Here is a 27171-nt window from a genome sequence, read left to right on the forward strand (position 1 = left end):
GTAGGATTCAATCTTAATCCTGTATTGACACTTTGCTTGTTTGATGGTTGGTCTGAGGGTATAGCGGGATTTCTTATAAGCGTCCGGGTTGGTCTCCCGCTCCTTGAAAGTTGCAGCTCTAGCCTTTAGCTCGATGCGGATGTTGCCTGTAATCCATGGCTTCTGGTTGGGATATGTACGTACTAGAGGTCGACCGATTATGATTTTTCAACGACGATTCCCGATTATTGGAGGACCAAAATAATCGATACCGATTAATCGGCCGATATTTTTAGAATTTATTTGTAATAATGACAATTACAACAATGAACACTGAATGAACACTTATTTTAACTTAATATAATACACCAATAAAATCAATTTAGCCTCAAGTAAATTATGAAATATGTTCAATTTGGTTTAAATAATGCAAAAACATATTGTGTGGTAGAAATTAAAAGTGCAATATGTGCCATGTAAGAAATCTAACTTTTCAGTTCCTTGCTCAGAACATGAGAACATATGAAAGCTGGTAGTTCCTTTTAACATGAGTCTTCAATATTCCCAGGTAAGAAGTTTTAGGTTGTAGTTATTATAGGAAATTATAGGACTATTTCTCTCTATACCATTTGTATTTCATTAACCTTTGACTATTAGATGTTCTTATAGGCACTTTAGTATTGCCAGTGTAACAGTATAGCTTCCGTCCCTCTCCTCGCTCCTCCCTGGGCTCGAACCAGCAACACAACAACAGCCACCATCGAAGCAGCGTTACCCATGCAGAACAAGGGGAACAACTACTAGAAGGCTCAGAGTGAGTGACGTTTGAAACGCTATTAGCGCGCGCTAACTAGCGAGCCATTTCACATCGGTTACACCAGCCTCATCTCGGGAGTTGATAGGTTTGAAGTCATAAACGGCGCAATGCTTGACGCACAACGAAGAGCTGCTAGCAAACCGCACGAAAGTGCTGTTTGAATGAATGTTTACGCGCCTGCTTCTGCCTACCACCGCTCAGTCAGATACTTAGATATTTGTATGCTCAGTCAGATTATATGCAACGCAGGACACGCTAGATAATATCTAGTAATATCATCAACCATGTGTAGTTAACTAGTAATTATGATTGATTGTTTGTTGACTGTCCGTCCGTCGGTGCAGAGTGATGACGTCATCAGAAGGTGGGGAGGCGGTGCTTCTGGTTGGAGAGGGGAACTTCTCGTTCTCTGCCGCTCTGAGCCGGATCGTCGCCACGGAGACAAATGACATCACCTCAGGGACCGATGACATCACAAGGGAGACCGATAACATCACCACAGGGACCGATGACATAGCTGGTGGGAGGGGCTTGAGGATCACAGCCACCTGTCTCCAGACCAAAGAGGAGGCGCTACGACACCACGGCTCCGCCCACAACATACACACAATCACACACTCAGGTAGCTCTGCCCACAACATACACACAATCACACACTCAGGTAGCTCCGCCCACAACCGCACCATTAAAGATTGTGGATAAATGAAGACGACTCAAGCCATTTACAGATTTGTGTTAATGGTTTCTGTCTGTATAAGTGGGTGTTGCTTTTCTTCATAACATCTGGCTTGGAGAGAGGGTATTGCTGCTTCTGGTCTACTTATTGCCCCACCTATCCTTTCTCTGCCTTCTCTGGGGCACCCCCTCCACGGTTCCGGGGCAATAAGAAGACCAGTCTGGCCCCGCCTCAATCAAAAAATATACTGTCTCACTTTCTCTTCCGTCTCTGACACCATCACACACTCCAATTAGAGACAGGCTGGGTGTGTGTGTTCTATTCTGTTTTGTTTCTGAATGGACAATGTGATGTCCTTATGTACAGTTGGTCTAATGTGTGTGTGTGTGTGTCAGGTGGGGAGGTGCTGTTTGAGGTGGATTGTACGCGTCTGTCAGAGTGTGTGTGTCTGCGTGGTCGACAGTTTGACCGCGTCATCTTTAACTTCCCTCACTGCGGTCGGAAGAGTGGCGTGAAGAAGAACAGGCTGCTGCTCAAACACTTTTTCCTCAGGTGAGACACACACACACACACACACACACACACAACACTGTTGAATCTCATCTCACCTCTAAGTGTGTGTGTGTAGCTGTGTGGGAGTGCTGAAGGAGGAAGGGGAGGTGCTTGTGTCTCTGTGCAACGGGCAGGGCGGGACTCCAGCCGACCGGCCAATGAGAGAGTGGCACAACAGCTGGCAGGTGGTCGCCATGGCAGCAGAGGCAGGGCTTATCCTGAACGAGGTCCGCCCCTTCGATGGCGAGAAACCTGACAGTTACCAATCCACCGGGTACAGGTGAGCTGATGGCGTCTCAGAGTAGGAGTGCTGATCTAGGATCAGATCAAAATGAATAAGAGGATATGGACATCGTGGCAAACCAACCAATCAATCAAATGTATTTATGAAGCTTTACCCAGCCTAAAAGTCCACAGAGCAGATACCCAGCCTAAAAGTCCACAGAGCAGATACCCAGCCTAAAAGTCCACAGAGCAGATACCCAGCCTAAAAGCCCACAGAGCAGATACCCAGCCTAAAAGCCCACAGAGCAGATACCCAGCCTAAAAGCCCACAGAGCAGATACCCAGCCTAAAAGCCCACAGAGCAGATACCCAGCCTAAAAGCCCACAGAGCAGATACCCAGCCTAAAAGCCCACAGAGCAGATACCCAGCCTAAAAGCCCACAGAGCAGATACCCAGCCTAAAAGCCCACAGAGCAGATACCCAGCCTAAAAGCCCACAGAGCAGATACCCAGCCTAAAAGCCCACAGAGCAGATACCCAGCCTAAAAGCCCACAGAGCAGATACCCAGCCTAAAAGCCCACAGAGCAGATACCCAGCCTAAATGCCCACAGAGCAGATACCCAGCCTAAATGCCCACAGAGCAGATACCCAGCCTAAATACCCACAGAGCAGATACCCAGCCTAAATACCCACAGAGCAGATACCCAGCCTAAAAGCCCACAGAGCAGATACCCAGCCTAAATGCCCACAGAGCAGATACCCAGCCTAAAAGCCCACAGAGCAGATACCCAGCCTAAAAGCCCACAGAGCAGATACCCAGCCTAAAAGTCCACAGAGCAGATACCCAGCCTAAAAGCCCACAGAGCAGATACCCAGCCTAAAAGCCCACAGAGCAGATACCCAGCCTAAATGCCCACAGAGCAGATACCCAGCCTAAATGCCCACAGAGCAGATACCCAGCCTAAATGCCCACAGAGCAGATACCCAGCCTAAAAGCCCACAGAGCAGATACCCAGCCTAAATGCCCACAGAGCAGATACCCAGCCTAAATGCCCACAGAGCAGATACCCAGCCTAAATGCCCACAGAGCAGATACCCAGCCTAAAAGCCCACAGAGCAGATACCCAGCCTAAATGCCCACAGAGCAGATACCCAGCCTAAATGCCCACAGAGCAGATACCCAGCCTAAATACCCACAGAGCAGATACCCAGCCTAAAAGCCCACAGAGCAGATACCCAGCCTAAATGCCCACAGAGCAGATACCCAGCCTAAATGCCCACAGAGCAGATACCCAGCCTAAATGCCCACAGAGCAGATACCCAGCCTAAATGCCCACAGAGCAGATACCCAGCCTAAATGCCCACAGAGCAGATACCCGGCCTAAATGCCCACAGAGCAGATACCGGGCCTAAATGCCCACAGAGCAGATACCCGGCCTAAATGCCCACAGAGCAGATACCCGGCCTAAATGCCCACAGAGCAGATACCGGGCCTGAAAGCCCACAGAGCAGATACCGGGCCTGAAAGCCCACAGAGCAGATACCGGGCCTAAATGCCCACAGAGCAGATACCCGGCCTAAATGCCCACAGAGCAGATACCCGGCCTAAAAGCCCACAGAGCAGATACCGGGCCTAAAAGCCCACAGAGCAGATACCCGGCCTAAAAGCCCACAGAGCAGATACCCGGCCTAAATGCCCACAGAGCAGATACCCGTCCTAAAAGCCCACAGAGCAGATACCCGGCCTAAATGCCCACAGAGCAGATACCCAGCCTAAAAGTCCACAGAGCAGATACCTGTCCTGAAAGCCCACAGAGCAGATACCCGTCCTGAAAGCCCACAGAGCAGATACCCGTCCTAAAAGCCCACAGAGCAGATACCCGGCCTAAATGCCCACAGAGCAGATACCCAGCCTAAAAGTCCACAGAGCAGATACCTGTCCTGAAAGCCCACAGAGCAGATACCTGTCCTGAAAGCCCACAGAGCAGATACCTGTCCTGAAAGCCCACAGAGCAGATACCTGTCCTGAAAGCCCACAGAGCAGATACCTGTCCTGAAAGCCCACAGAGCAGATACCTGTCCTGAAAGCCCACAGAGCAGATACCTGTCCTTAAAGCCCACAGAGCAGATACCTGTCCTTAAAGCAGAAGGCAATGCAGCAGCAAACATACCTCACTGATAGTTAAAGAACGTAGCAAACATTGAATTGAGGCACCCAAGAGGAAGGGTTTTGGTTGACTGTGTGTTTGTGTGTTGTCAGGAGCCAGGATAAGTGCTTCCATGCAGAGCAGGGCGTGACTCATGTGTTCAGTCGTAGTGTGGCCTGCAGCGCCCCCCAGAGGAAGGACATGAAGCAGCACATTCTGGGAGGACGACCACTGACCTACCACATACCTGCTGAACTTTCACATTACATACACAGGTACACACACACACTGACCTACCACATACCTGTAGGGTGACCACATTTAAAATCTCCAAATGTGGGACAACAGGATGATTTTGCGGGACAGATGAATATTCATCCAACGTCTGGCACTGTCCACACACACTGTCCACACACTGTCCACACACGCTGTCCACACACGCTGTCCACACACGCTGTCCACACACACTGTCCACACACACTGTCCACACACGCTGTCCACACACGCTGTCCACACACGCTGTCCACACACGCTGTCCACACACGCTGTCCACACACGCTGTCCACACACGCTGTCCACACACGCTGTCCACACACGCTGTCCACACACGCTGTCCACACACGCTGTCCACACACACTGTCCACACACGCTGTCCACACACACTGTCCACACACGCTGTCCACACACGCTGTCCACACACGCTGTCCACACACGCTGTCCACACACGCTGTCCACACACGCTGTCCACACACGCTGCCCACACACACTGCCCACACACTCTGCCCACACACACTGCCCACACACGCTGCCCACACACACTGCCCCACACTCTGCCCACACACGCTGCCCACACACACTGCCCACACACTCTGCCCACACACACTGCCCACACACGCTGTCCACACACACTGCCCACACACTCTGCCCACACACACTGCCCACACACACTGCCCACACACACTGCCCACACACACTGCCCACACACACTGCCCACACACACTGCCCACACACACTGTCCACACACACTGCCCACACACTGTCCACACACACTGTCCACACACACTGCCCCACACACTGTCCACACACTCTGCCCACACACTGCCCACACACACTGCCCACACACTGCCCACACACACTGCCCACACACGCTGTCCACACACACTGCCCACACACTCTGCCCACACACACTCCACACACACTGCCCACACACACTGCCCACACACACTGCCCACACACACTGCCCACACACACTGCCCACACACTGCCCACACACACTGTCCACACACACTGCCCACACACACTGTCCACACACACTGTCCACACACACTGCCCACACACACTGTCCACACACACTGCCCACACACACTGCCCACACACTGCCCACACACACTGCCCACACACACTGCCCACACACACTGCCCACACACACTGTCACACACACTGCCCACACACACTGTCCACACACACTGCCCACACACACTGTCCACACACACTGCCCACACACACTGCCCACACACACTGCCCACACACTCTGTCCACACACACTGTCCACACACACTGTCCACATACTGTCCACACACACTGCCCACACACACTGCCCACACACACTGCCCACACACACTGCCCACACACACTGTCCACACACACTGCCCACACACACTGCCCACACACACTGTCCACACACACTGTCCACACACACTGCCCACACACACTGCCCACACACACTGCCCACACACACTGCCCACACACACTGTCCACACACACTGCCCACACACACTGTCCACACACTGTCCACACACACTGCCCACACACACTGTCCACACACACTGCCCACACACACTGCCCACACACACTGCCCACACACACTGCCCACACACACTGCCCACACACACTGCCCACACACACTGCCCACACACACTGTCCACGCACACTGCCCACACACACTGCCCACACACACTGTCCACACACACTGTCCACACACACTGTCCACACACACTGTCCACATACTGCCCACACACACTGTCCACACACACTGTCCACACACACTGCCCACACACACTGCCCACACACACTGCCCACACACACTGTCCACACACACTGCCCACACACACTGCCCACACACACTGTCCACACACACTGTCCACACACTGCCCACACACACTGCCCACACACACTGCCCACACACACTGTCCACACACACTGCCCACACACACTGTCCACACACACTGTCCACACACACTGCCCACACACACTGCCCACACACACTGCCCACACACACTGTCCACACACACTGTCCACACACACTGCCCACACACACTGCCCACACACACTGTCCACACACACTGTCCACACACACTGTCCACACACACTGCCCACACACTGTCCACACACACTGCCCACACACACTGCCCACACACACTGCCCACACACACTGCCCACACACTGATCCCCATTAGGATCCCCGTCAGCTACTCTTCCTGGGGTTTATTATGGATCCCCATTAGTTCCTGTTTCCAAGGCAGCATAATAATAAACCCCAGGAAGAGTAGCTGCTGCCATGGCAGGAACTAATGTGGATCCATAATAAACCCCAGGAAGAGTAGCTGTTGCCTTGGCAGGAACTAATGGGGATCCATAATAAACCCCAGGAAGAGTAGCTGCTGCCTTGGCAGGAACTAATGGGGATCCATAATAAACCCCAGGAAGAGTAGCTGCTGCCTTGACAGGAACTAATGGGGATCCATAATAAACCCCAGGAAGAGTAGCTGTTGCCTTGGCAGGAACTAATGGGGATCCATAATAAACCCCAGGAAGAGTAGCTGTTGCCTTGGCAGGAACTAATGGGGATCCATAATAAACCCCAGGAAGAGTAGCTGCTGCCTTGACAGGAACTAATGGGGATCCATAATAAACCCCAGGAAGAGTAGCTGCTGCCTTGGCAGGAACTAATGGGGATCCATAATAAACCCCAGGAAGAGTAGCTGCTGCCTTGGCAGGAACTAATGGGGATCCATAATAAAAACAAATACAAACAACAATTATTTTTTTATTTAAGTAGGCAGGTCAGTTAAGAACAAATTCTTATTTACAATGATTCGATGATCGTAGATTCGATCTTGCAATCTTTTGGGTACCGTCCCAACGCTTTAACCATGAGGCTACCTGCCGCCCCAAATAATCAAGGGTCAAAACAACCACACATTGAACATTAACAATAAGCATAGAGTACAGGTTTGTGGTCTGTCAGACACTGGCCCTCATCTTATGGCAGACAGGAATGTAGTGCGCTGTCAATCCACTGCTCTCTGCATCCCTCCCCCCAACAGGGGATAAGTTTTATATTTTTGACAGTCACACAAGTTCTAAAAGAATAAAGACATTTCAAATGTCATTTTGTCTTTATACAGTGTTGTAACTCTCTCTCTCTTTCTCTACAGGGGTTTTCTCTCGAATTCTAATCATCCCGTCAGGCTGGTTCAGGACTTTCTGGTTCAGGCCCTGGAGAGGGAATGGCCTGTCTCCATGGTTACTGAGCCCCTCCCCCTGCTCATACACTCCTCCCCCCAGAGACTAAATGCATGTTGCCCTGAGATACAAGACACACACACACATTGCTACTGGCTACACCCCTCCCACACACACACCACTTCACACACACCCTCAGATGATCACAAACACATAGACACTCTACTGGCAGACACACACATAACCTACGACTCAGAGGATGAGGGAAGGGAGAGAGAGTGTAGCAGCCGTTTTAAGGAGTGTGTAGGTGAGGGAAAGGAGTGTGAGGGAGAGGAGTGTGTAGGTGAGGGAGAGGAGTGTGTAGGTGAGGGAGAGGAGTGTGTAGGTGAGGGAGAGGAGTGTGTAGGTGTTGGGGGATACGTGCTGCGTCCTTCTCTACTGCCTCAGATGGAGATACTGAGAGAGGAGAGAGAACACAGAGAGAGAGAGGTTCTGCATGGTGTGAGCGGCCTAGTCTTTCAGAGAGTTCACATCAGTCCCTGGTCCCCCCCTGCCTTCCACCAGCTCCTCCTCTGGGGAGCATGGCCCAAAGCCTCTCAGTCAATCCCTGACCTGGGGCGGAGTCTGGAGCGTCTGCTGACCCCCTATGGGCTTTCCCTGGCTGAGGAGCAGGGGTCTCTGTGGCTGGCAGCCGAGCGATGGGACGGCTAGGCCGGCTGTGGGCTGATGACCTCACTGATGGCGTCTGTGTGTGTCTGAACCTTGACCTCCTGGCTTCACTGGTCTACTCCCTACCTGACTGGCGCCTGCTCTGGTCACCTGACCCCGCTTCCTCAACCACTTCCTGCTCCGCCCATTGCCAGAGCAACCGTTCCATCCCTTCTCCCTGTTTCCACAGAGCTTTGTTTATGACATCAGCTCTGGGCGGGGCCAGACTGGCAGGAGGCAGCGTTTCATGCTCTAGTCAGGGAGGCCAGTAGAGAGATGGTAGAGAACGTTATGCTCATCGACACCTACACACCCAACACACAGACCGACACACACCTGACGTAACACACACCTACACACCCAACACACAGACCGACACACACCCTGACGTAACACACACCTACACACCCTACACACAGACCGACACACACCCTGACGTAACACACACCTACACACCCAACACACAGACCGACACACACCCTGACGTAACACACACCAGCTACTGTTACAGACTCACCTATCGCCACACACACATGCCCTCTCACACACACGCGCTCAAACTCCACACACACCTGCAAAGCCTGCTGTCCACACGCATGCATCTCACCGTCAGGTAGTGTCTGTCTGTCTGTGAGAGATGAGTGCAGTGTGGTAATATGCTGTTGGTGTCAGGACGGTGTTGGTGTCAGGATGGTGTTGGTGTCAGGATGGTGTTGGTGTCAGGACGGTGTTGGTGTCAGGATGGTGTTGGTGTCAGGATGGTGTTGGTGTCAGGATGGTGTTGGTGTCAGGATGGTGTTGGTGTCAGGATGCTGTTGGTGTCAGGACGGTGTTGGTGTCAGGATGGTGTTGGTGTCAGGACGGTGTTGGTGTCAGGATGGTGTTGGTGTCAGGATGGTGTTGGTGTCAGGATGGTGTTGGTGTCAGGATGGTGTTGGTGTCAGGATGGTGTTGGTGTCAGGATGGTGTTGGTGTCAGGACGGTGTTGGTGTCAGGATGGTGTTGGTGTCAGGATGGTGTTGGTGTCAGGACGGTGTTGGTGTCAGGACGGGTGTTGGTGTCAGGACGGTGTTGGTGTCAGGACGGTGTTGGTGTCAGGACGGTGTTGGTGTCAGGATGGTGTTGGTGTCAGGATGGTGTTGGTGTCAGGACGGTGTTGGTGTCAGGACGGTGTTGGTGTCAGGACGGTGTTGGTGTCAGGACGGTGTTGGTGTCAGGATGGTGTTGGTGTCAGGATGGTGTTGGTGTCAGGACGGTGTTGGTGTCAGGACGGTGTTGGTGTCAGGATGGTGTTGGTGTCAGGACGGTGTTGGTGTCAGGACGGTGTTGGTGTCAGGACGGTGTTGGTGTCAGGATGGTGTTGGTGTCAGGATGGTGTTGGTGTCAGGATGGTGTTGGTGTCAGGATGGTGTTGGTGTCAGGATGGTGTTGATGTCAGGATGGTGTTGGTGTCAGGATGGTGTTGGTGTCAGGATGGTGTTGGTGTCAGGATGGTGTTGGTGTCAGGATGGTGTTGGTGTCAGGATGGTGTTGGTGTCAGGATGGTGTTGGTGTCAGGATGGTGTTGGTGTCAGGGATGGTGTTGGTGTCAGGCGGGTGTTGGTGTTGGTGTCAGGACGGTGTTGGTGTCAGGGTTGGTGTCGGTGTTGGTGTTGGTGTCAGGATGGTGTTGGTGTCAGGACGGTGTTGGTGTCAGGATGGTGTTGGTGTCAGGACGGTGTTGGTGTCAGGACGGTGTGGTGTTGGTGTCAGGATGGTGTTGGTGTCAGGATGGTGTTGGTGTCAGGATGGTGTTGGTGTCAGGACGGTGTTGGTGTCAGGATGGTGTTGGTGTCAGGACGGTGTTGGTGTCAGGATGGTGTTGGTGTCAGGACGGTGTTGGTGTCAGGACGGTGTTGGTGTCAGGATGGTGTTGGTGTCAGGATGGTGTTGGTGTCAGGATGGTGTTGGTGTCAGGATGGTGTTGGTGTCAGGATGGTGTTGGTGTTGGTGTTGGTGTCAGGATGGTGTTGGTGTTGGTGTCAGGATGGTGTTGGTGTTTTGGATGTCAGGATGGTGTTGGTGTCAGATGGTGTTGGTGTCAGGATGGTGTTGGTGTTGGTGTCAGGATGGTGTTGGTGTCAGGATGGTGTTGGTGTCAGGATGGTGTTGGTGTCAGGATGGTGTTGGTGTCAGGATGGTGTTGGTGTCAGGGCGGTGTTGGTGTTGGTGTCAGGACGGTGTTGGTGTCAGGGTGGTGTTGGTGTCAGGATGGTGTTGGTGTCAGGACGGTGTTGGTGTCAGGGCAGGTGTTGGTGTCAGGACGGTGTTGGTGTCAGGACGGTGTTGGTGGTGTCAGGATGGTGTTGGTGTCAGGATGGTGTTGGTGTCAGGATGGTGTTGGTGTCAGGATGGTGTTGGTGTCAGGACGGTGTTGGTGTCAGGATGGTGTTGGTGTCAGGACGGTGTTGGTGTCAGGACGGTGTTGGTGTGGATGGTGTTGGTGTCAGGATGGTGTTGGTGTCAGGATGGTGTTGGTGTCAGGATGGTGTTGGTGTCAGGATGGTGTTGGTGTCAGGATGGTGTTGGTGTCAGGATGGTGTTGGTGTCAGGATGGTGTTGGTGTCAGGATGGTGTTGGTGTCAGGATGGTGTTGGTGTCAGGATGGTGTTGGTGTTGGTGTTGGTGTCAGGATGGTGTTGGTGTCAGGTGGTGTTGGTGTCAGGATGGTGTTGGTGTCAGGATGGTGTTGGTTGGTGTCAGGATGGTGTTGGTGTCAGGATGGTGTTGGTGTCAGGATGGTGTTGGTGTCAGGATGGTGTTGGTGTCAGGATGGTGTTGGTGTCAGGACGGTGTTGGTGTCAGGACGGTGTTGGTGTCAGGACGGTGTTGGTGTCAGGATGGTGTTGGTGTCAGGACGGTGTTGGTGTCAGGATGGTGTTGGTGTCAGGATGGTGTTGGTGTCAGGACGGTGTTGGTGTCAGGATGGTGTTGGTGTCAGGATGGTGTTGGTGTCAGGGGTGTTGGTGTCAGGACGGTGTTGGTGTCAGGACGGTGTTGGTGTCAGGATGGTGTTGGTGTCAGGATGGTGTTGTGTTGGTGTTGGTGTCAGGATGGTGTTGGTGTTGGTGTCAGGATGGTGTTGGTGTCAGGATGGTGTTGGTGTCAGGATGGTGTTGGTGTCAGGATGGTGTTGGTGTTTTGTTGATGTCAGGATGGTGTTGGTGTCAGGACGGTGTTGGTGTCAGGATGGTGTTGGTGTCAGGATGGTGTTGGTGTCAGGATGGTGTTGGTGTCAGGATGGTGTTGGTGTCAGGATGGTGTTGGTGTCAGGATGGTGTTGATGTCAGGATGGTGTTGGTGTCAGGATGGTGTTGGTGTCAGGATGGTGTTGGTGTCAGGATGGTGTTGGTGTCAGGATGGTGTTGGTGTCAGGATGGTGTTGGTGTCAGGATGGTGTTGGTGTCAGGATGGTGTTGTGTTGGTGTTGGTGTCAGGATGGTGTTGGTGTCAGGACGGTGTTGGTGTCAGGACGGTGTTGGTGTCAGGATGGTGTTGGTGTCAGGATGGTGTTGGTGTCAGGATGGTGTTGTGTTGGTGTTGGTGTCAGGATGGTGTTGGTGTCAGGATGGTGTTGGTGTCAGGATGGTGTTGGTGTCAGGATGGTGTTGGTGTCAGGATGGTGTTGGTGTCAGGATGGTGTTGGTGTGGTGGATGGTGTTGGTGTCAGGATGGTGTTGGTGTCAGGACGGTGTTGGTGTCAGGATGGTGTTGGTGTCAGGATGGTGTTGGTGTCAGGATGGTGTTGGTGTCAGGATGGTGTTGGTGTCAGGATGGTGTTGGTGTCAGGATGGTGTTGGTGTCAGGATGGTGTTGGTGTCAGGATGGTGTTGGTGTTGGTGTCAGGACGGTGTTGTGTTGTGTCATTGGCCCCCACACTTACCCTGTAATGTCAAAGTGGAATGATGTTTTTTCAAATTTTTTACAAATTAATAAAAAATGAAAAGCTGAAATGTCATGAGTCAATGCATCTCAATGCTCGAGGGCTCCCTAGTGGTGCAGCGGTCTCAGGGACTGCATCTCAATGCTAGTGGTGCAGCGGTCTCAGGGACTGCATCTCAACGCTAGAGGGCTCCCTACTGGTGCAGCGGTCTCAGGTACTGCATAATGCTAGTGGTGCAGCGGTCTCAGGGACTGCATCTCAACGCTAGAGGGCTCCCTACTGGTGCAGCGGTCTCAGGTACTGCATAATGCTAGTGGTGCAGCGGTCTCAGGGACTGCATAATGCTAGTGGTGCAGCGGTCTCAGGGACTGCATCTCAACGCTAGTGGGCTCCCTAGTGGTGCAGCGGTCTCAGGGACTGCATAATGCTAGTGGTGCAGCGGTCTCAGGGACAGCATAATGCTAGTGGTGCAGCGGTCTCAGGGACTGCATCTCAACGCTAGTGGGCTCCCTAGTGGTGCAGTGGTCTCAGGGACTGCATCTCAACGCTAGAGGGCTCCCTAGTGGTGCAGCGGTCTCAGGGACTGCATCTCAACGCTAGAGGGCTCCCTAGTGGTGCAGCGGTCTCAGGGACTGCATCTCAACGCTAGAGGGCTCCCTAGTGGTGCAGCGGTCTCAGGGACTGCATCTCAATGCTAGTGGTGCAGCGGTCTCAGGGACTGCATAATGCTAGTGGTGCAGCGGTCTCAGGGACTGCATCTCAACGCTAGTGATGCAGCGGTCTCAGGGACTGCATCTCAACGCTAGTGGGCTCCCTAGTGATGCAGCGGTCTCAGGGACTGCATCTCAACGCTAGAGGGCTTCCTAGTGGAGCAGCGGTCTCAGGGACTGCATCTCAACGCTAGAGGGCTCCCTAGTGGTACAGCGGTCTCAGGGACTGCATCTCAACGCTAGAGGGCTCCCTAGTGGTGCAGCCGTCTCAGGGACTGCATCTCAACGCTAGTGGGCTCCCTAGTGGTGCAGCGGTCTCAGGGACTGCATCTCAACGCTAAAGGGCTCCCCTAGTGGTGCAGCGGTCTCAGGGACTGCATCTCAACACTAAAGGGCTCCCTAGTGGTGCAGCGGTCTCAGGGACTGCATCTCAACGCTAGTGGGCTCCCTAGTGGTGCAGCGGTCTCAGGGACTGCATCTCAACGCTAGAGGGCTCCCTAGTGGTGCAGCGGTCTCAGGGACTGCATCTCAATGCTAGTGGTGCAGCGGTCTCAGGGACTGCATCTCAACACTAAAGGGCTCCCTAGTGATGCAGCGGTCTCAGGGACTGCATCTCAACGCTAGAGGGCTCCCTAGTGGTGCAGCGGTCTCAGGGACTGCATAATGCTAGTGGTGCAGCAGTCTCAGGGACTGCATCTCAACGCTAGAGGGCTCCCTAGTGGTGCAGCGGTCTCAGGGACTGCATCTCAACGCTAGTGGTGCAGCGGTCTCAGGGACTGCATAATGCTAGTGGTGCAGCGGTCTCAGGGACTGCATCTCAACGCTAGTGGTGCAGCGGTCTGAGGGACTGCATCTCAACGCTAGAGGGCTCCCTAGTGGTGCAGCGGTCTCAGGGACTGCATCTCAACGCTAAAGGGCTCCCTAGTGGTGCAGCGGTCTCAGGGACTGCATCTCAATGCTAGAGGGCTCCCTAGTGGTGCAGCGGTCTCAGGGACTGCATCTCAACGCTAGAGGGCTCCCTAGTGGTGCAGCGGTTCAGGGACTGCATCTCAATGCTAGAGGGCTCCCTAGTGGTGCAGCGGTCTCAGGACTGCATCTCAATGCTAGTGGTGCAGCGGTCTCAGGGACTGCATAATGCTAGTGGTGCAGCGGTCTCAGGGACTGCATCTCAACGCTAGTGATGCAGCGGTCTCAGGGACTGCATCTCAACGCTAGTGGGCTCCCTAGTAATGCAGCGGTCTCAGGGACTGCATCTCAACGCTAGAGGGCTTCCTAGTGGAGCAGCGGTCTCAGGGACTGCATCTCAACGCTAGAGGGCTCCCTAGTGGTACAGCGGTCTCAGGGACTGCATCTCAACGCTAGAGGGCTCCTAGTGGTGCAGCCGTCTCAGGGACTGCATCTCAACGCTAGTGGGCTCCCTAGTGGTGCAGCGGTCTCAGGGACTGCATCTCAACGCTAAAGGGCTCCCTAGTGGTGCAGCGGTCTCAGGGACTGCATCTCAACGCTAAAGGGCTCCCTAGTGGTGCAGCGGTCTCAGGGACTGCATCTCAACGCTAGTGGGCTCCCTAGTGGTGCAGCGGTCTCAGGGACTGCATCTCAACGCTAGAGGGCTCCCTAGTGGTGCAGCGGTCTGAGGGACTGCATCTCAACGCTAGTGGTGCAGCGGTCTCAGGGACTGCATCTCAACACTAAAGGGCTCCCTAGTGATGCAGCGGTCTCAGGGACTGCATCTCAACGCTAGAGGGCTCCCTAGTGGTGCAGCGGTCTCAGGGACTGCATAATGCTAGTGGTGCAGCAGTCTCAGGGACTGCATCTCAACGCTAGAGGGCTCCCTAGTGGTGCAGCGGTCTCAGGGACTGCATCTCAACGCTAGTGGTGCAGCGGTCTCAGGGACTGCATAATGCTAGTGGTGCAGCGGTCTCAGGGACTGCATCTCAACGCTAGTGGTGCAGCGGTCTGAGGGACTGCATCTCAACGCTAGAGGGCTCCCTAGTGGTGCAGCGGTCTCAGGGACTGCATCTCAACGCTAGAGGGCTCCCTAGTGGTGCAGCGGTCTCAGGGACTGCATCTCAATGCTAGAGGGCTCCCTAGTGGTGCAGCGGTCTCAGGGACTGCATCTCAACGCTAGAGGGCTCCCTAGTGGTGCAGCGGTCTCAGGGACTGCATCTCAATGCTAGAGGGCTCCCTAGTGGTGCAGCGGTCTCAGGGACTGCATAATGCTAGTGGTGCAGCATTCTCAGGGACTGCATCTCAACGCTAAAGGGCTCCCTAGTGGTGCAGTGGTCTCAGGGACTGCATCTCAACGCTCGAGGGCTCCCTAGTGGTGCAGCGGTCTCAGGGACTGCATCTCAACGCTCGAGGGCTCCCTAGTGGTGCAGCGGTCTCAGGGACTGCATCTCAACGCTAGAGGGCTCCCTAGTGATGCAGCGGTCTCAGGGACTGCATCTCAACGCTAGTGGGCTCCCTAGTGGTGCAGCGGTCTCAGGGACTGCATCTCAATGCTAGTGGTGCAGCGGTCTCAGGGACAGCATCTCAACGCTAGTGGTGCAGCGGTCTCAGGGACTGCATCTCAACGCTAGAGGGCTCCCTAGTGGTGCAGCGGTCTCAGGGACTGCATAATGCTAGTGGTGCAGCGGTCTCAGGGACAGCATAATGCTAGTGGTGCAGCGGTCTCAGGGACTGCATCTCAACGCTAGTGATGCAGCGGTCTCAGGGACTGCATCTCAAAGCTAGTGGTGCAGCGGTCTCAGGGACTGCATCTCAACCCTAGAGGTGTCACTACAGTCCCTGGTTTGATTCTAGGCTGTATTACATCCGGCCGTGATAGGGAGTCCCATAGGAATGGTTGGGCAATAATAAACTGGTCCTGAACATCTCTACATTTCAGAGCATTGTATTTGGTGCTAACCATTCTCTAAGCCTTAGACCGCAATTGAATTTGGTAATGAATAGTGTGGCTGTTGACGAAGTTGAAGGAGAGTAAATGCTGGTGTTATCTTAGATTGTAAACTGTCATGTTCAAAACATGTACAAGCGATTTGGAAACTATTCAAACCCTTTGACATTCTCTACATTTTGTTACATTACAGCCTTTTTCGAAAATGTATTAAATTGTTTTCACCCCCTCATCAATCTACATACATAATACAATACCCCATAACGACAAATATTTAGAAATGTCTGCACATATAAAATATCACATTTACATAAGTATGCAGACCCTTTACTCAGTACTTGTTGACGCACCTTTGGCAGCGATTACAGCCGTGAGTATTATTGGGTATAACTCTACAAGCTTGGCACAATTTGGGGAGTTTCTCCCATTCTTCTCTGCAGATCCTCTCAAGCTCTGTCAGGTTGGAAGGGGAGTGTTGCTGCACAGCTATTTTCAGGTCTCTCCAAAGATGTTTCGATTGGGATCAAGTCCGGACTCTGGCTGGGCCACTCAAGGACATTCAGAGACTTGTCCCGAAGCCACTCCTGCGTTGTCTTGTCTGTGTGCTTAGGGTCATTGGCAGCTGAACCTTTGCCCAAGTCGGAAGGCCCTGAGCGCTCTGGAGCAGGTTTTCATCAAGGATCTCTGTACTTTGATGCTGCCACCACCATGCTTCACCGTATGAATGGTGCCAGGTTTCCTCCAGACGTGACGCTTGGCATTCAGGCCAAAGAGTTTGATCTTGGTTTCATCAGACCAGAGAATCTTGTTTCTCAGGGTCTGAGAGTCTTTAGGTGCCTTTTGGCGAACTCCAAGCGGGCTGTCATGTGTGTTTTACTGTAGAGTGGCTTCCGTCTGGCCAGTCTACCATAAAGGCCTGATTGGTGGAGTGCTGCTGAGATGGTTGTCATTCTGGAAGGTTCTCCCATCTCCACAGAGAAACTCTGGAGCTCTGTCAGAGTGACCATCAGGTTCTTGGCAGTGGTGTAAAGTACTTAAGTAGTACTTAAAAGTATTTTTACTTAAAACCGGATTAGTGGGACGCTAGCCAACATCCAGTGAAATTGCTGAGAGCGAAATTCTAAATCCCAAATTCGTAATATTAAACATTCATGAAAATACAAGTGTTACACATCAGTTAAAAGATGAACTTCTTGTTAATCCATCCGCTGTGTCAGATTTCAAAAAGGCTTTACGGCTAAAGCACACCATCTGAGGACAGCGCCCAGCATACAAAAGCATTAAAAACATTTTCCAACCAAGCAGAGGCGTCACGAAAGTCAGAAATGGCGATAAAATAAATCACTTACCTTTGAAGATCTTCCTCTGTTTGCAATCCAAAGGGTCCCAGCGACATCACAAATGGTTGTTTTGTTCGATAAAGTCCTTCTTTATATCCCAAAACGGTCAGTTTAGTTGGCGCGCTTCATTCAGTAATCCACCGGTTTCCCTCGTTCAAAATGCATACAAAATGAATCCCAAACGTTACCAATAAACTTATACAATTTAAGACGGAGAATAGTATGTTCATTACTGGAGATAAATAACGAAGTGCTCGCCCTCACCGGAGCGCGCTACAAACACTACAGCCAAAATGGGAGCTACTTAGAAAAACTACAAATTCTAGCTCATTTTTCAAAACACTAGCCTGAAACTCTTTCAAAAGACTGTTGAATTCTAGTGGAAGCCAGTTCTAGTGGAAGCCCTATAAACTGCAATCTGGGAGTATTTCCTTTCATATTCCCATAGGCAGCCATTGTAATCAGTGGTGAGCTCAAAAACAAAAACCTCTGGATGGATTGTCCTCGGATTTTCACCTGCAATATCAGTTCTGTTATACTTACAGACATTATTTTAACAGTTTTAGAAACTTTAGAGTGTTTTCTATCCAATACTACCTGCATACAGCATATGCATATCCTAGCTTCTGGGCCTGAGTAACAGGCAGATTACTTTGGGCACCTCAGTCATCAGAACTTCAGAATACTGCCCTCTAGCCTTAAAAAGTTAATTAAGTAGTTTTTTTGTGGTATCTGTACTTTACTATTTATATTTTACTCCACTACATCCCTGAAGAAAATAATGTACTTTTTACTCCTTACATTTTCCCTGAAACCCAAAAGTACATTATGAATGCTTAGCAGGAAAATTGCCTAATTCGCACACTTATCAAGAGAACATCCCTACTGCATCTGATCTGGCAGACTCACTAAACACAAAGGCTTCATTTGTAAATGATGTCTGAGTGTTGAACTGCGACCGTGGCTGTCCGTAAATAAAGAAATATAAAAAATTATGTCTGGTTTGCTTAATATAAGATGTTTAAAATTATTTATACTTTTTAAACCAAATACTTTTAGACTTTTACTCAAGTAGTATTTTACTGGGTGACTTTTACTTTTGTCATTTTCTTTTAATAAGGTACCTTTACATTTACAAGTATGAAATTTGGGTACTTTTTCCACAGTTGGTTCTTGGTCACCTCCCTGAACAAGGCCATTCTCCCCCCTTTTTTTATTTAACTAGGCAAGTCAGTTAAGAACAAATTCTTATTTTCAATGAAGGCCTAGGAACAGTGGGTTAACTGCCTGTTCAGGGGCAGAATGACAGATTTGTACCTTGTCAGCTCGGGGGTTTGAACTTGCAACCTTCCGGTTACTAGTCCAACGCTCTAACCACTAGGCTACCCTGCCGCCCCCACTCTAGGAGTCTTGGTGGTTCCAAACGTCTTCCATTTTAGAATGATGGAGGCCACTGTGTTCTTGGGGACCTTCGATGCTGCAGAAATGTTTTGGTACCCTTCCCCAGATCTGTGCCTCGACTCAATCCTGTCTCTGAGCTCTACGGACAATTCCTTTGACCTCATGGCTTGGTTTTTGCTCTGACATGCAGTGTAAACTGTGGGACAGATGTGTGCCTTTCCAAATAATGTACAATCAATAGAATCTACCACAGGGGTAGAGGGGGCCTGCTATAGACAGTCATTAGAGGAGATCTGTTATAGCCAGTCATTGGAGGAGGAGGAGATCTGCTATAGTCAGTCATTAGAGGGGGTCTGCTATAGCCAGTCATTAGAGGAGATCTGCTATAGCCAGTCATTAGAGGGGTCTGCTATAGCCAGTCATTAGAGGAGATCTGCTATAGCCAGTCATTAGAGGGGTCTGCTATAGCCAGTCATTAGAGGGGGTCTGCTGTAGCCAGTCATTAGAGGGGGTCTGCTATTGCCAGTCATTAGAGGGGGTCTGCTATAGACAGTAATAGGAGGAGATCTGCTATAGCCAGTCATTAGAGGGGTCTGCTATAGACAGTAATAGGAGGAGATCTGCTATAGCCAGTCATTGAAGGGGTTCTGCTATAGTCAGTCATTAGAGGGGGTCTGCTATAGTCAGTCATTAGAGGGGGTCTGCTCTGGCCAGTCATTAGAGGGGGTCTGCTATTGCCAGTCATTAGAGGGGTCTGCTATAGCCAGTCATTAGAGGATATCTGCTATAGCCAGTCGTTGGAGGGGGTCAATTAAGTCTTTTGTCTGAAATTTATTTTTCATCGTGTCGTACCCCAGTAAGACCAGCTGTCGCCACTGGGGCCGTAGCCCTGTCTACCACAGGTATATAACGCTGCCCTACCACAGAGACAGGGCCAGGTCAGAGGTTAACTGGTCATTACACTCTACATTGAACTGATATCATCCTCATCACCATAGAGACAGGGCCAGGTCAGAGGTTAACTGGTCATTACACTCTACATTTAACTGATATCATCCTCATCACCATAGAGACAGGGCCAGGTCAGAGGTTAACTGGTCATTACACTCTACATTTAACTGATATCATCCTCATCACCATAGAGACAGGGCCAGGTCAGAGGTTAACTGGTCATTACACGCTACATTTAACTGATATCATCCTCATCACCATAGAGACAGGGCCAGGTCAGAGGTTAACTGGTCATTACAAAACCTGGAGAATAAAAACCTTCTGAAGAAAGACACTGAGTGCAGATGCTTTTATTTAGTACACACACACACACACTTTAAACACACTGTAACATGTTTGCATTGTCATTTCAGAAAATGTCATAATATACAGGTATCTGCAGTAATAGTGGAATGACAGTGTATCACATTTTTTTTTATTATTATCTAAAATGCAGACTTTGTATTTGACAACAAAAGACTGGCTTCTGTCAAGATGGGAAAACTGCATCTTCCCTCTCCTCCATCAACATCACTGAGAGGTGTGGTCATCTCGCCCTCGACACAACGAGCACTGGGTGAAAGTGGCCAATGTAGAAATCACTTCCTGGTTGCTATAATTCCACAGTCTAATCTCAATTAAATTGTATGTGACAAAAAAAAATCAATGAATAGTGTTGGGCAGGGATATTCAACTGGCGGCCTGCGGGCCAGATTCAATTGCCCTACTGAATTGCCCTGCTGTAGGGTATCATCAGTCCCTATAAGAATACAGTTGAATTGCCCTGCTGTAGGGTATCATCAGTCCCTATAAGAATACAGTTGAATTGCCCTGCTGTAGGGTATCATCAGTCCCTATAAGAATACTGTTGAATTGCCCTGCTGTAGGGTATCATCAGTCCCTATAAGAATACAGTTGAATTGCCCTGCTGTAGGGTATCATCAGTCCCTATAAGAATACAGTTGAATTGCCCTGCTGTAGGGAATCATCAGTCCCTATAAGAATACAGTTGAATTGCCCTGCTGTAGGGTATCATCAGTCCCTATAAGAATACAGTTGAATTGCCCTGCTGTAGGGAATCATCAGTCCCTATAAGAATACAGTTGAATTGCCCTGCTGTAGGGTATCATCAGTCCCTATAAGAATACAGTTGAATTGCCCTGCTGTAGGGAATCATCAGTCCCTATAAGAATACAGTTGAATTGCCCTGCTGTAGGGAATCATTGTACCATCTGAATTGCTGTGAAATATATTTTCAATAACAAAAACTATATTTTTAAGGATTTTTGAAGTAGGTGAATGAAACTGAAAGTAAAATAGTCTGATGTCACTTTGTTAAATCCACTTCAATCAGTGTAGATGAAGGGGAGGAGACGGGTTAAAGAAGGATTTTTAAGCCTTGAGACAGTTGAGACATGGATTGTGTATGTGTGCGCCATTCAGAGTGTGAATGGGCAAGACAACATATTAAAGCCCCTTTGAATGGGGTATGGTAGTAGGTGTCAGGCGCACCGGTTTGTGTCAAGAACTGCAACGCTGCTGGGTTTTTCACGCTCAACAATTTATAAATGTACGTTCAGTGTTAGTTTCCTTACATATTGCATCATTCCATTGCATTGTTAGTTTACCTTTCTTTCCTCTGTCACGTTCGTGTGGTTGTTCATGAGGATCGCTAGCAGTAGTGGATGATATCGGGTTAACACATTATTAAGTTGGGAAATCATTTGGGACAGGTGGTCTATTTGAATCACTAATCACTCAGACGATATGTAGCCATGTAAACCTGGAGCCTGGTGCCTGGTTCACGACGACTGGACTGTTGTCATCACAGCTCCATGATTAGGGAGGATTATAGGATTCATAGGACTACTGGTCAACCCCTATTCTCACCTTCCAATATCTTATGGATTCAACAATTGAATCTTTAAAAATGTTATTATAGGCAAGTCAGTTAAGAACAAATTATTTTCAAATGACAGCCTAGGAACAGTGGGTTAACTGGTCTAGGAACAGTGGGTTAACTGGTCTAGGAACAGTGGGTTAACTGGTCTAGGAACAGTGGGTTAACTGGTCTAGGAACAGTGGGTTAACTGGTCTAGGAACAGTGGGTTAACTGGTCTAGGAACAGTGGGTTAACTGGTCTAGGAACAGTGGGTTAACTGCCTTGTTCAGGGGCAAACGACAGATGCTTATCTTGTCAGCTCTAGTCCAACACTCTAACCACTAGGCTACTCCTATGGCAACTTTCACGATAAAATCAAACCATTGTATTTTTATTCACATATATTTCGTGCATAAAGGCTCTCCAACGCTGTTAGTATATTTATTATTATATAAAAACTTTCCTATCCCTAAATAATAAACAAGATCAGAGTATATTTTTATCTACCAATTGTTGCTGAAAAGTAGATGACTATGCATATATTTCAGTGATCCCTAATATTCTGAACCGTTCTCTCCATGTATTAGAGTCTGTAGAGAATTAAAGGTACACCAAATTTAAAGGGATGGCTTTAGATAAAAGTACTGAAAACCCTATTTAATGAAATGACTCCACAAGTAAATTAATGACTCCACGAGTAAATCTGTTGGCCAGCAAGTGGGAGGGATTTCAGGAGTTGTATTAAATGTATTCAGCGCGCGAAAGGGAGCCATGCGTGCAAAGCTCATTATGCACCTGCACAAGGTTAGTCTGTATACCAATGACAGAGAAGTGCCAATTCAAGGGGTGTGTTCTGAATTGGGCCTATCATGCCTAAATTATTGTTGTCATGTTGTGGTCAGGCAGCAAGGGAAGAATGGGACAAGATCTGAACAGGAGGAGGATGAGACAGGAGGAGGACAGGACCAGGCTTTGGTGTCTCAGGCACAGCTGGGGTCAAGGTTCATGACCTGACAGTGACCCCTCAGGGAGGGCAGCATAACAGGGCCATGCACACACACAGACTGTCAGTAGCTGTCAGTAGCTGTCAATAGCTGTCACTGTCAGTAGGTGTCACTGTCAGTAGCTGTCACAGTAGCTATCACTCTCAGTAGCTGTCAGTAACTGTCACAGTAGCTATCACTGTCAGTAGCTGTCACTGTCAGTATCTGTTACTGTCAGTAGCTGTCAGTAGCTGTCACTGTCAGTAGCTGTCAATAGCTGTCACAGTAGCTATCACTCTCAGTAAGCTGTCACTGTCAGTAGCTGTCAGCAGTTGTCACAGTAGCTGTCACTGTCAGTAGATGTCAGTAGATGTAACTGTCAGTAGTTGTCACTGTCAGTAGCTGTCAGTAGTTGTCACTGTCAGTAGCTGTCAGTAGTTGTCACAGTAGCTGTCACTGTCAGTAGATGTCACTGTCAGTAGCTGTCCGTAGCTGTCAGTAGTTGTCACTGACAGTAGCTGTCACTGTCAGTAGTTGTCACAGTAGTTGTCACTGTCAGTATATGTCAGTAGCTTTCAGTTACTGTCACTGTCAGTGTATGTCAGTAGTTGTCACAGTAGCTGTCAGTAGATATAACTGTCAGTAGTTGTCACTGTCAGTGTATGTCAGTAGTTGTCACAGTAGCTGTCAGTAGATATAACTGTCAGTAGTTGTCACTGTCAGTAGCTGTCAGTAGCTGTCAGTAGATATAACTGTCAGTAGTTGTCACTGTCAGTAGCTGTCAGTCGTTGTCTGTAGTTGTCACAGTAGCTGTCACTGTCAGTAGCTGTCAGTAGCTGTCAGTAGATGTAACTGTCAGTAGTTGTCACTGTCAGTAGCTGTCAGTATATGTCAGTAGCTGTCAGTAGTTGTTAGTTGCTGTCACTGTCCAACCACTCTTTGTAGCACTTCCCACCCAGACTGCCCTCATTGCCATAGTAACCCACAGTGGCCTTCTTCCCATAGCAATCTACACTGGCATCGTTCCCATGACGACCCAGGCTTCTCTCGTGCTGTTCAGGGTTACCATAGCGATCCAGGCTGGTTTGGTAAAGACTGTCTCTATAGTGACTAGTGTTGTACAGCTCACTGCTCTTCACCACACAGCCATGAAGACCTAGTCTGTTGTTGTACGTCCCTCCGTTGCCGTGACAACCCAGACTGTTATCGTGCGTCTCTCTGTTGCCATGACGACCCAGACTGTTGTTATAAACCTCTCGGTTACCATGCCGACCCAGACTGTTGTTATAAACCTCTCCGTTGCGACCCAGACTGTTGTGGTAAATGTCTGAGTCGTCTTTGCGTCGCCCCAGACTAAGGTCATAGAGTTCAGAGGTCAACTGGAAGTTGCTCTCTGTGCTGGCCAGCGTGACGAAACCACTCTCCGTGTCTCGCAGACCCCCCAGGTTGTCATAGTCACCAGGGGACATGTCGGGGGAGGAGCCTAGGAGAAAGAACACAGGCCGTTACTATGGAGAAACAACAGGATCAGTGTTTCCCTTCCCCTTTGAATGAGTCATGGGTAACTGCATAAAATCACGTTGTTGTCACGCCTCCCTTTGAGGTCCTGGGAATTTTGTTTTAGCAAAACTGGTGTGAATGGACCGCTGGCTCCCAGTGGCTACATGTTGATTGGATGTTACATTTCAAGACCCCTCCCCATATGCCTGTTGTTGCTATGTGTTTTGTTATCCTCACTGTTTTCAGATGAGGTAGGACACATTTTACAGAGTTGTTCTGTAGGATAGTTTGCAAAATAATAACAATTCATTACATCTCAAAAGCGCTTTTCATTATCTCAAAGTGCATCGAATTAAATAGAAAAATAGTTTAACAATCTAAACAAATATATGTAACCATGTCATGAGAGCAACAATCAAAGTTTAGGAGGAAGGTTAGGCCATCCGGTAATTTATAAAAAAAATAAAAAAAATATCACATTTACAAACACTACCGTTCAAAAGTTTGGAGTCACTTAGAAATGTCCTTGGTTTTTGAAAGAAAATCAATTTTTTGGTCCATTAAAATAACATCAAATTGATCAGAAATAGAGTGTAGACACGGTTAATGTTGTAAATTACTATTGTAACTGGAAATGGCCAATATATTTACCCGCAAAACACCAGTCTCAACTTCAACAGTTAAGAGGCGACTCCGGGATGCTGGCCTTTGAGGCAGAGTTGCAAAGAAAAAGCCATATCTCAGACTGGCCAATAAAAAGAAAAGGTTAAGATGGGCAAAAGAACACAGACACTGGACAGAGGAACTCTAGAAGGCCAGCATCCCGGAGTCGCCTCTTCACTGTTGACGTTGAGACTGGACAGAGGAACTCTGCCTAGAAGGCCAGCATCCCGGAGTCGCCTCTTCACTGTTGACGTTGAGACGGGTGTTTTGTGGGTACTATTTAATGAAGCTGCCAGTTGAGGACTTGTGAAGCGTCTGTTTCTCAAACTAGACACTCTAATGTACTTGTCCTCTTGCTCAGTTGTGCCCGGGGCCTCCCACTCCTCTTTCTATTCTGGTTAGGGACAGTTTACGCTCTTCTGTGAAGGGAGTAGTACACAGCGTAGTACGGGATCTTCAGTTTCTTGGCAATTTCTCGCATGGAATAGCCTTCATTTCTCAGAACAAGAATAGAAGAAAGGTCTTTGTTTCTGGACATTTTGAGCCTGTAATCAAACCCACAAACGCTGATGCTCCAGATTTGTTTTTATTTGTTTTATTTATTTAACTAGGTCAGTTAAGAACAAATTCTTATTTTCAATGAAGGTCTAGGATCAGTGGGTTAAATGTTTACCTTGTCAGCTCGTTGATTCGATCTTACAACCTTTCCTTTACTAGTCCAACGCTCTAACCACTAGGCTACCTGCCGCCCCAGATACTAGTCTAAAGTAGGCCAGTTTTATTGCTTCTTTAATCAGGACAACAGTTTCCAGCTGTGCTAACATAATTGCAAAAGGGTTTTCTAATGATTAATTAGCCTTTTAAAATGATAAACTTTATATTAGATAACACAACGTTCCATTGGAACACAGGAGTGATGGTTGCTGATAATGGGCCTCTGTACGCATATGTAGATATTCCATTTTAAAAAACTACCGTTTCCAGCTACAAAAGTAATTTACAACATTAAAAATGTCTACACTGTCTTTCTGATCAATTGAATGTTATTTTAATGGACAGAAAATGTGCTTTTCTTTCAGAAACAAGGATATTTCTAAGTGACCCCAAACTTACATGTGACTGAATTCAAACCAATTGCCTCCATCAGGTACAACAGTGCATGTTTCTTTACTCATGTTATTGGACGCACACAACGTAAAGAACAGTATGAATGTTGCTGGAGAAGTTGAACCTTAACAACAGGTGAAATGGTAGTTTCTGCCAGCCTTTCCAGACAGACATTTTAACTAAAAGGGGCACAAGCAGTTCTTAAGGGGCCAGTGTACCATTTGGCCTCTGCCGAGGTTACTCTGCCGAGGTTAGCCGAGATTACTCTGCCGAGGTTACTCTGCCGAGGTTAGCTGAGGTTACTCTGCCGAGGTTAGCCGAGGTTACTCTGCCGAGGTTACTCTGCCGAGGTTAGCTGAGGTTACTCTGCCGAGGTTACTCTGCCGAGGTTAGGAAGACATACTGCAGCAGTCTACAGTCAGGAAGACATACTGCAGCAGTCTACAGTCAGGAAGACATACTGCAGCAGTCTACAGTCAGGAAGACGTATTGACTGTCATTAGTATATTCTACAATGTTTTATCATTCATTATTATTATAATCCACTTCGTCATTTTAACAGTTTCTTCCTTAACAAAAAGTTTGATGCAAACTTGTCTCGAACTTACAGTTAAAAACACTCAATTATAAGTCAACCACTTTAGCAGTGTGTCCCTCCTAGAAGGGAAGAGGAGGGCAACAGCCAAACATGACTGCTGTTTGACACTGTATGGTGATATGTAGAGATGGGATGAGGAGAGCAACAGCCAAACATGACAACTGTCTGACACTGTATGGTGATATGTAGAGAAGTGATGAGGAGAGCAACAGCCAAACATGACTGCTGTTTGACACTGTATGGTGATATGTAGAGAAGTGATGAGGAGAGCAACAGCCAAACATGACTGCTGTTTGACACTGTATGGTGATATGTAGAGAAGGGATGAGGAGAGCAACAGCCAAACATGACTGCTGTTTGACACTGTATGGTGATATGTAGAGAAGGGATGAGGAGAGCAACAGCCAAACATGACTGCTGTTTGACACTGTATGGTGATATGTAGAGAAGTGATGAGGAGAGCAACAGCCAAACATGACAACTGTCTGACACTGTATGGTGATATGTAGAGAAGGGATGAGGAGAGCAACAGCCAAACATGACTGCTGTTTGACACTGTATGGTGATATGTAGAGAAGGGATGAGGAGAGCAACAGCCAAACATGACTG

At 49.2% G+C, this 27171-nt stretch overlaps 1 protein-coding gene and 1 pseudogene across 1 annotated transcript; one reads left to right on the forward strand and one right to left on the reverse strand.

Moving 5' to 3' along the window:
• The first annotated feature begins 473 nt into the window (after positions 1-473).
• fdxacb1 (ferredoxin-fold anticodon binding domain containing 1) lies at positions 474-9613 on the forward strand. Its single transcript, XM_064957776.1, is given in 10 exon segments — positions 474-793; positions 1141-1418; positions 1868-2024; positions 2101-2304; positions 4511-4672; positions 7835-8169; positions 8206-8558; positions 8561-8687; positions 8690-8779; positions 8782-9613. Coding segments are annotated over 9 exon segments (1836 nt in total). The 5' UTR covers positions 474-793; positions 1141-1144; the 3' UTR covers positions 8916-9613.
• A 13992-nt stretch (positions 9614-23605) lies between these two features.
• The window catches only part of LOC135528659 (layilin-like), a 29028-nt pseudogene continuing 25462 nt past the window's right edge, over positions 23606-27171 (reverse strand).

This window comes from Oncorhynchus masou, unplaced genomic scaffold (assembly GCF_036934945.1).
Source record: "Oncorhynchus masou masou isolate Uvic2021 unplaced genomic scaffold, UVic_Omas_1.1 unplaced_scaffold_1006, whole genome shotgun sequence".
Taxonomy (NCBI): Eukaryota; Metazoa; Chordata; class Actinopteri; order Salmoniformes; family Salmonidae; genus Oncorhynchus; species Oncorhynchus masou.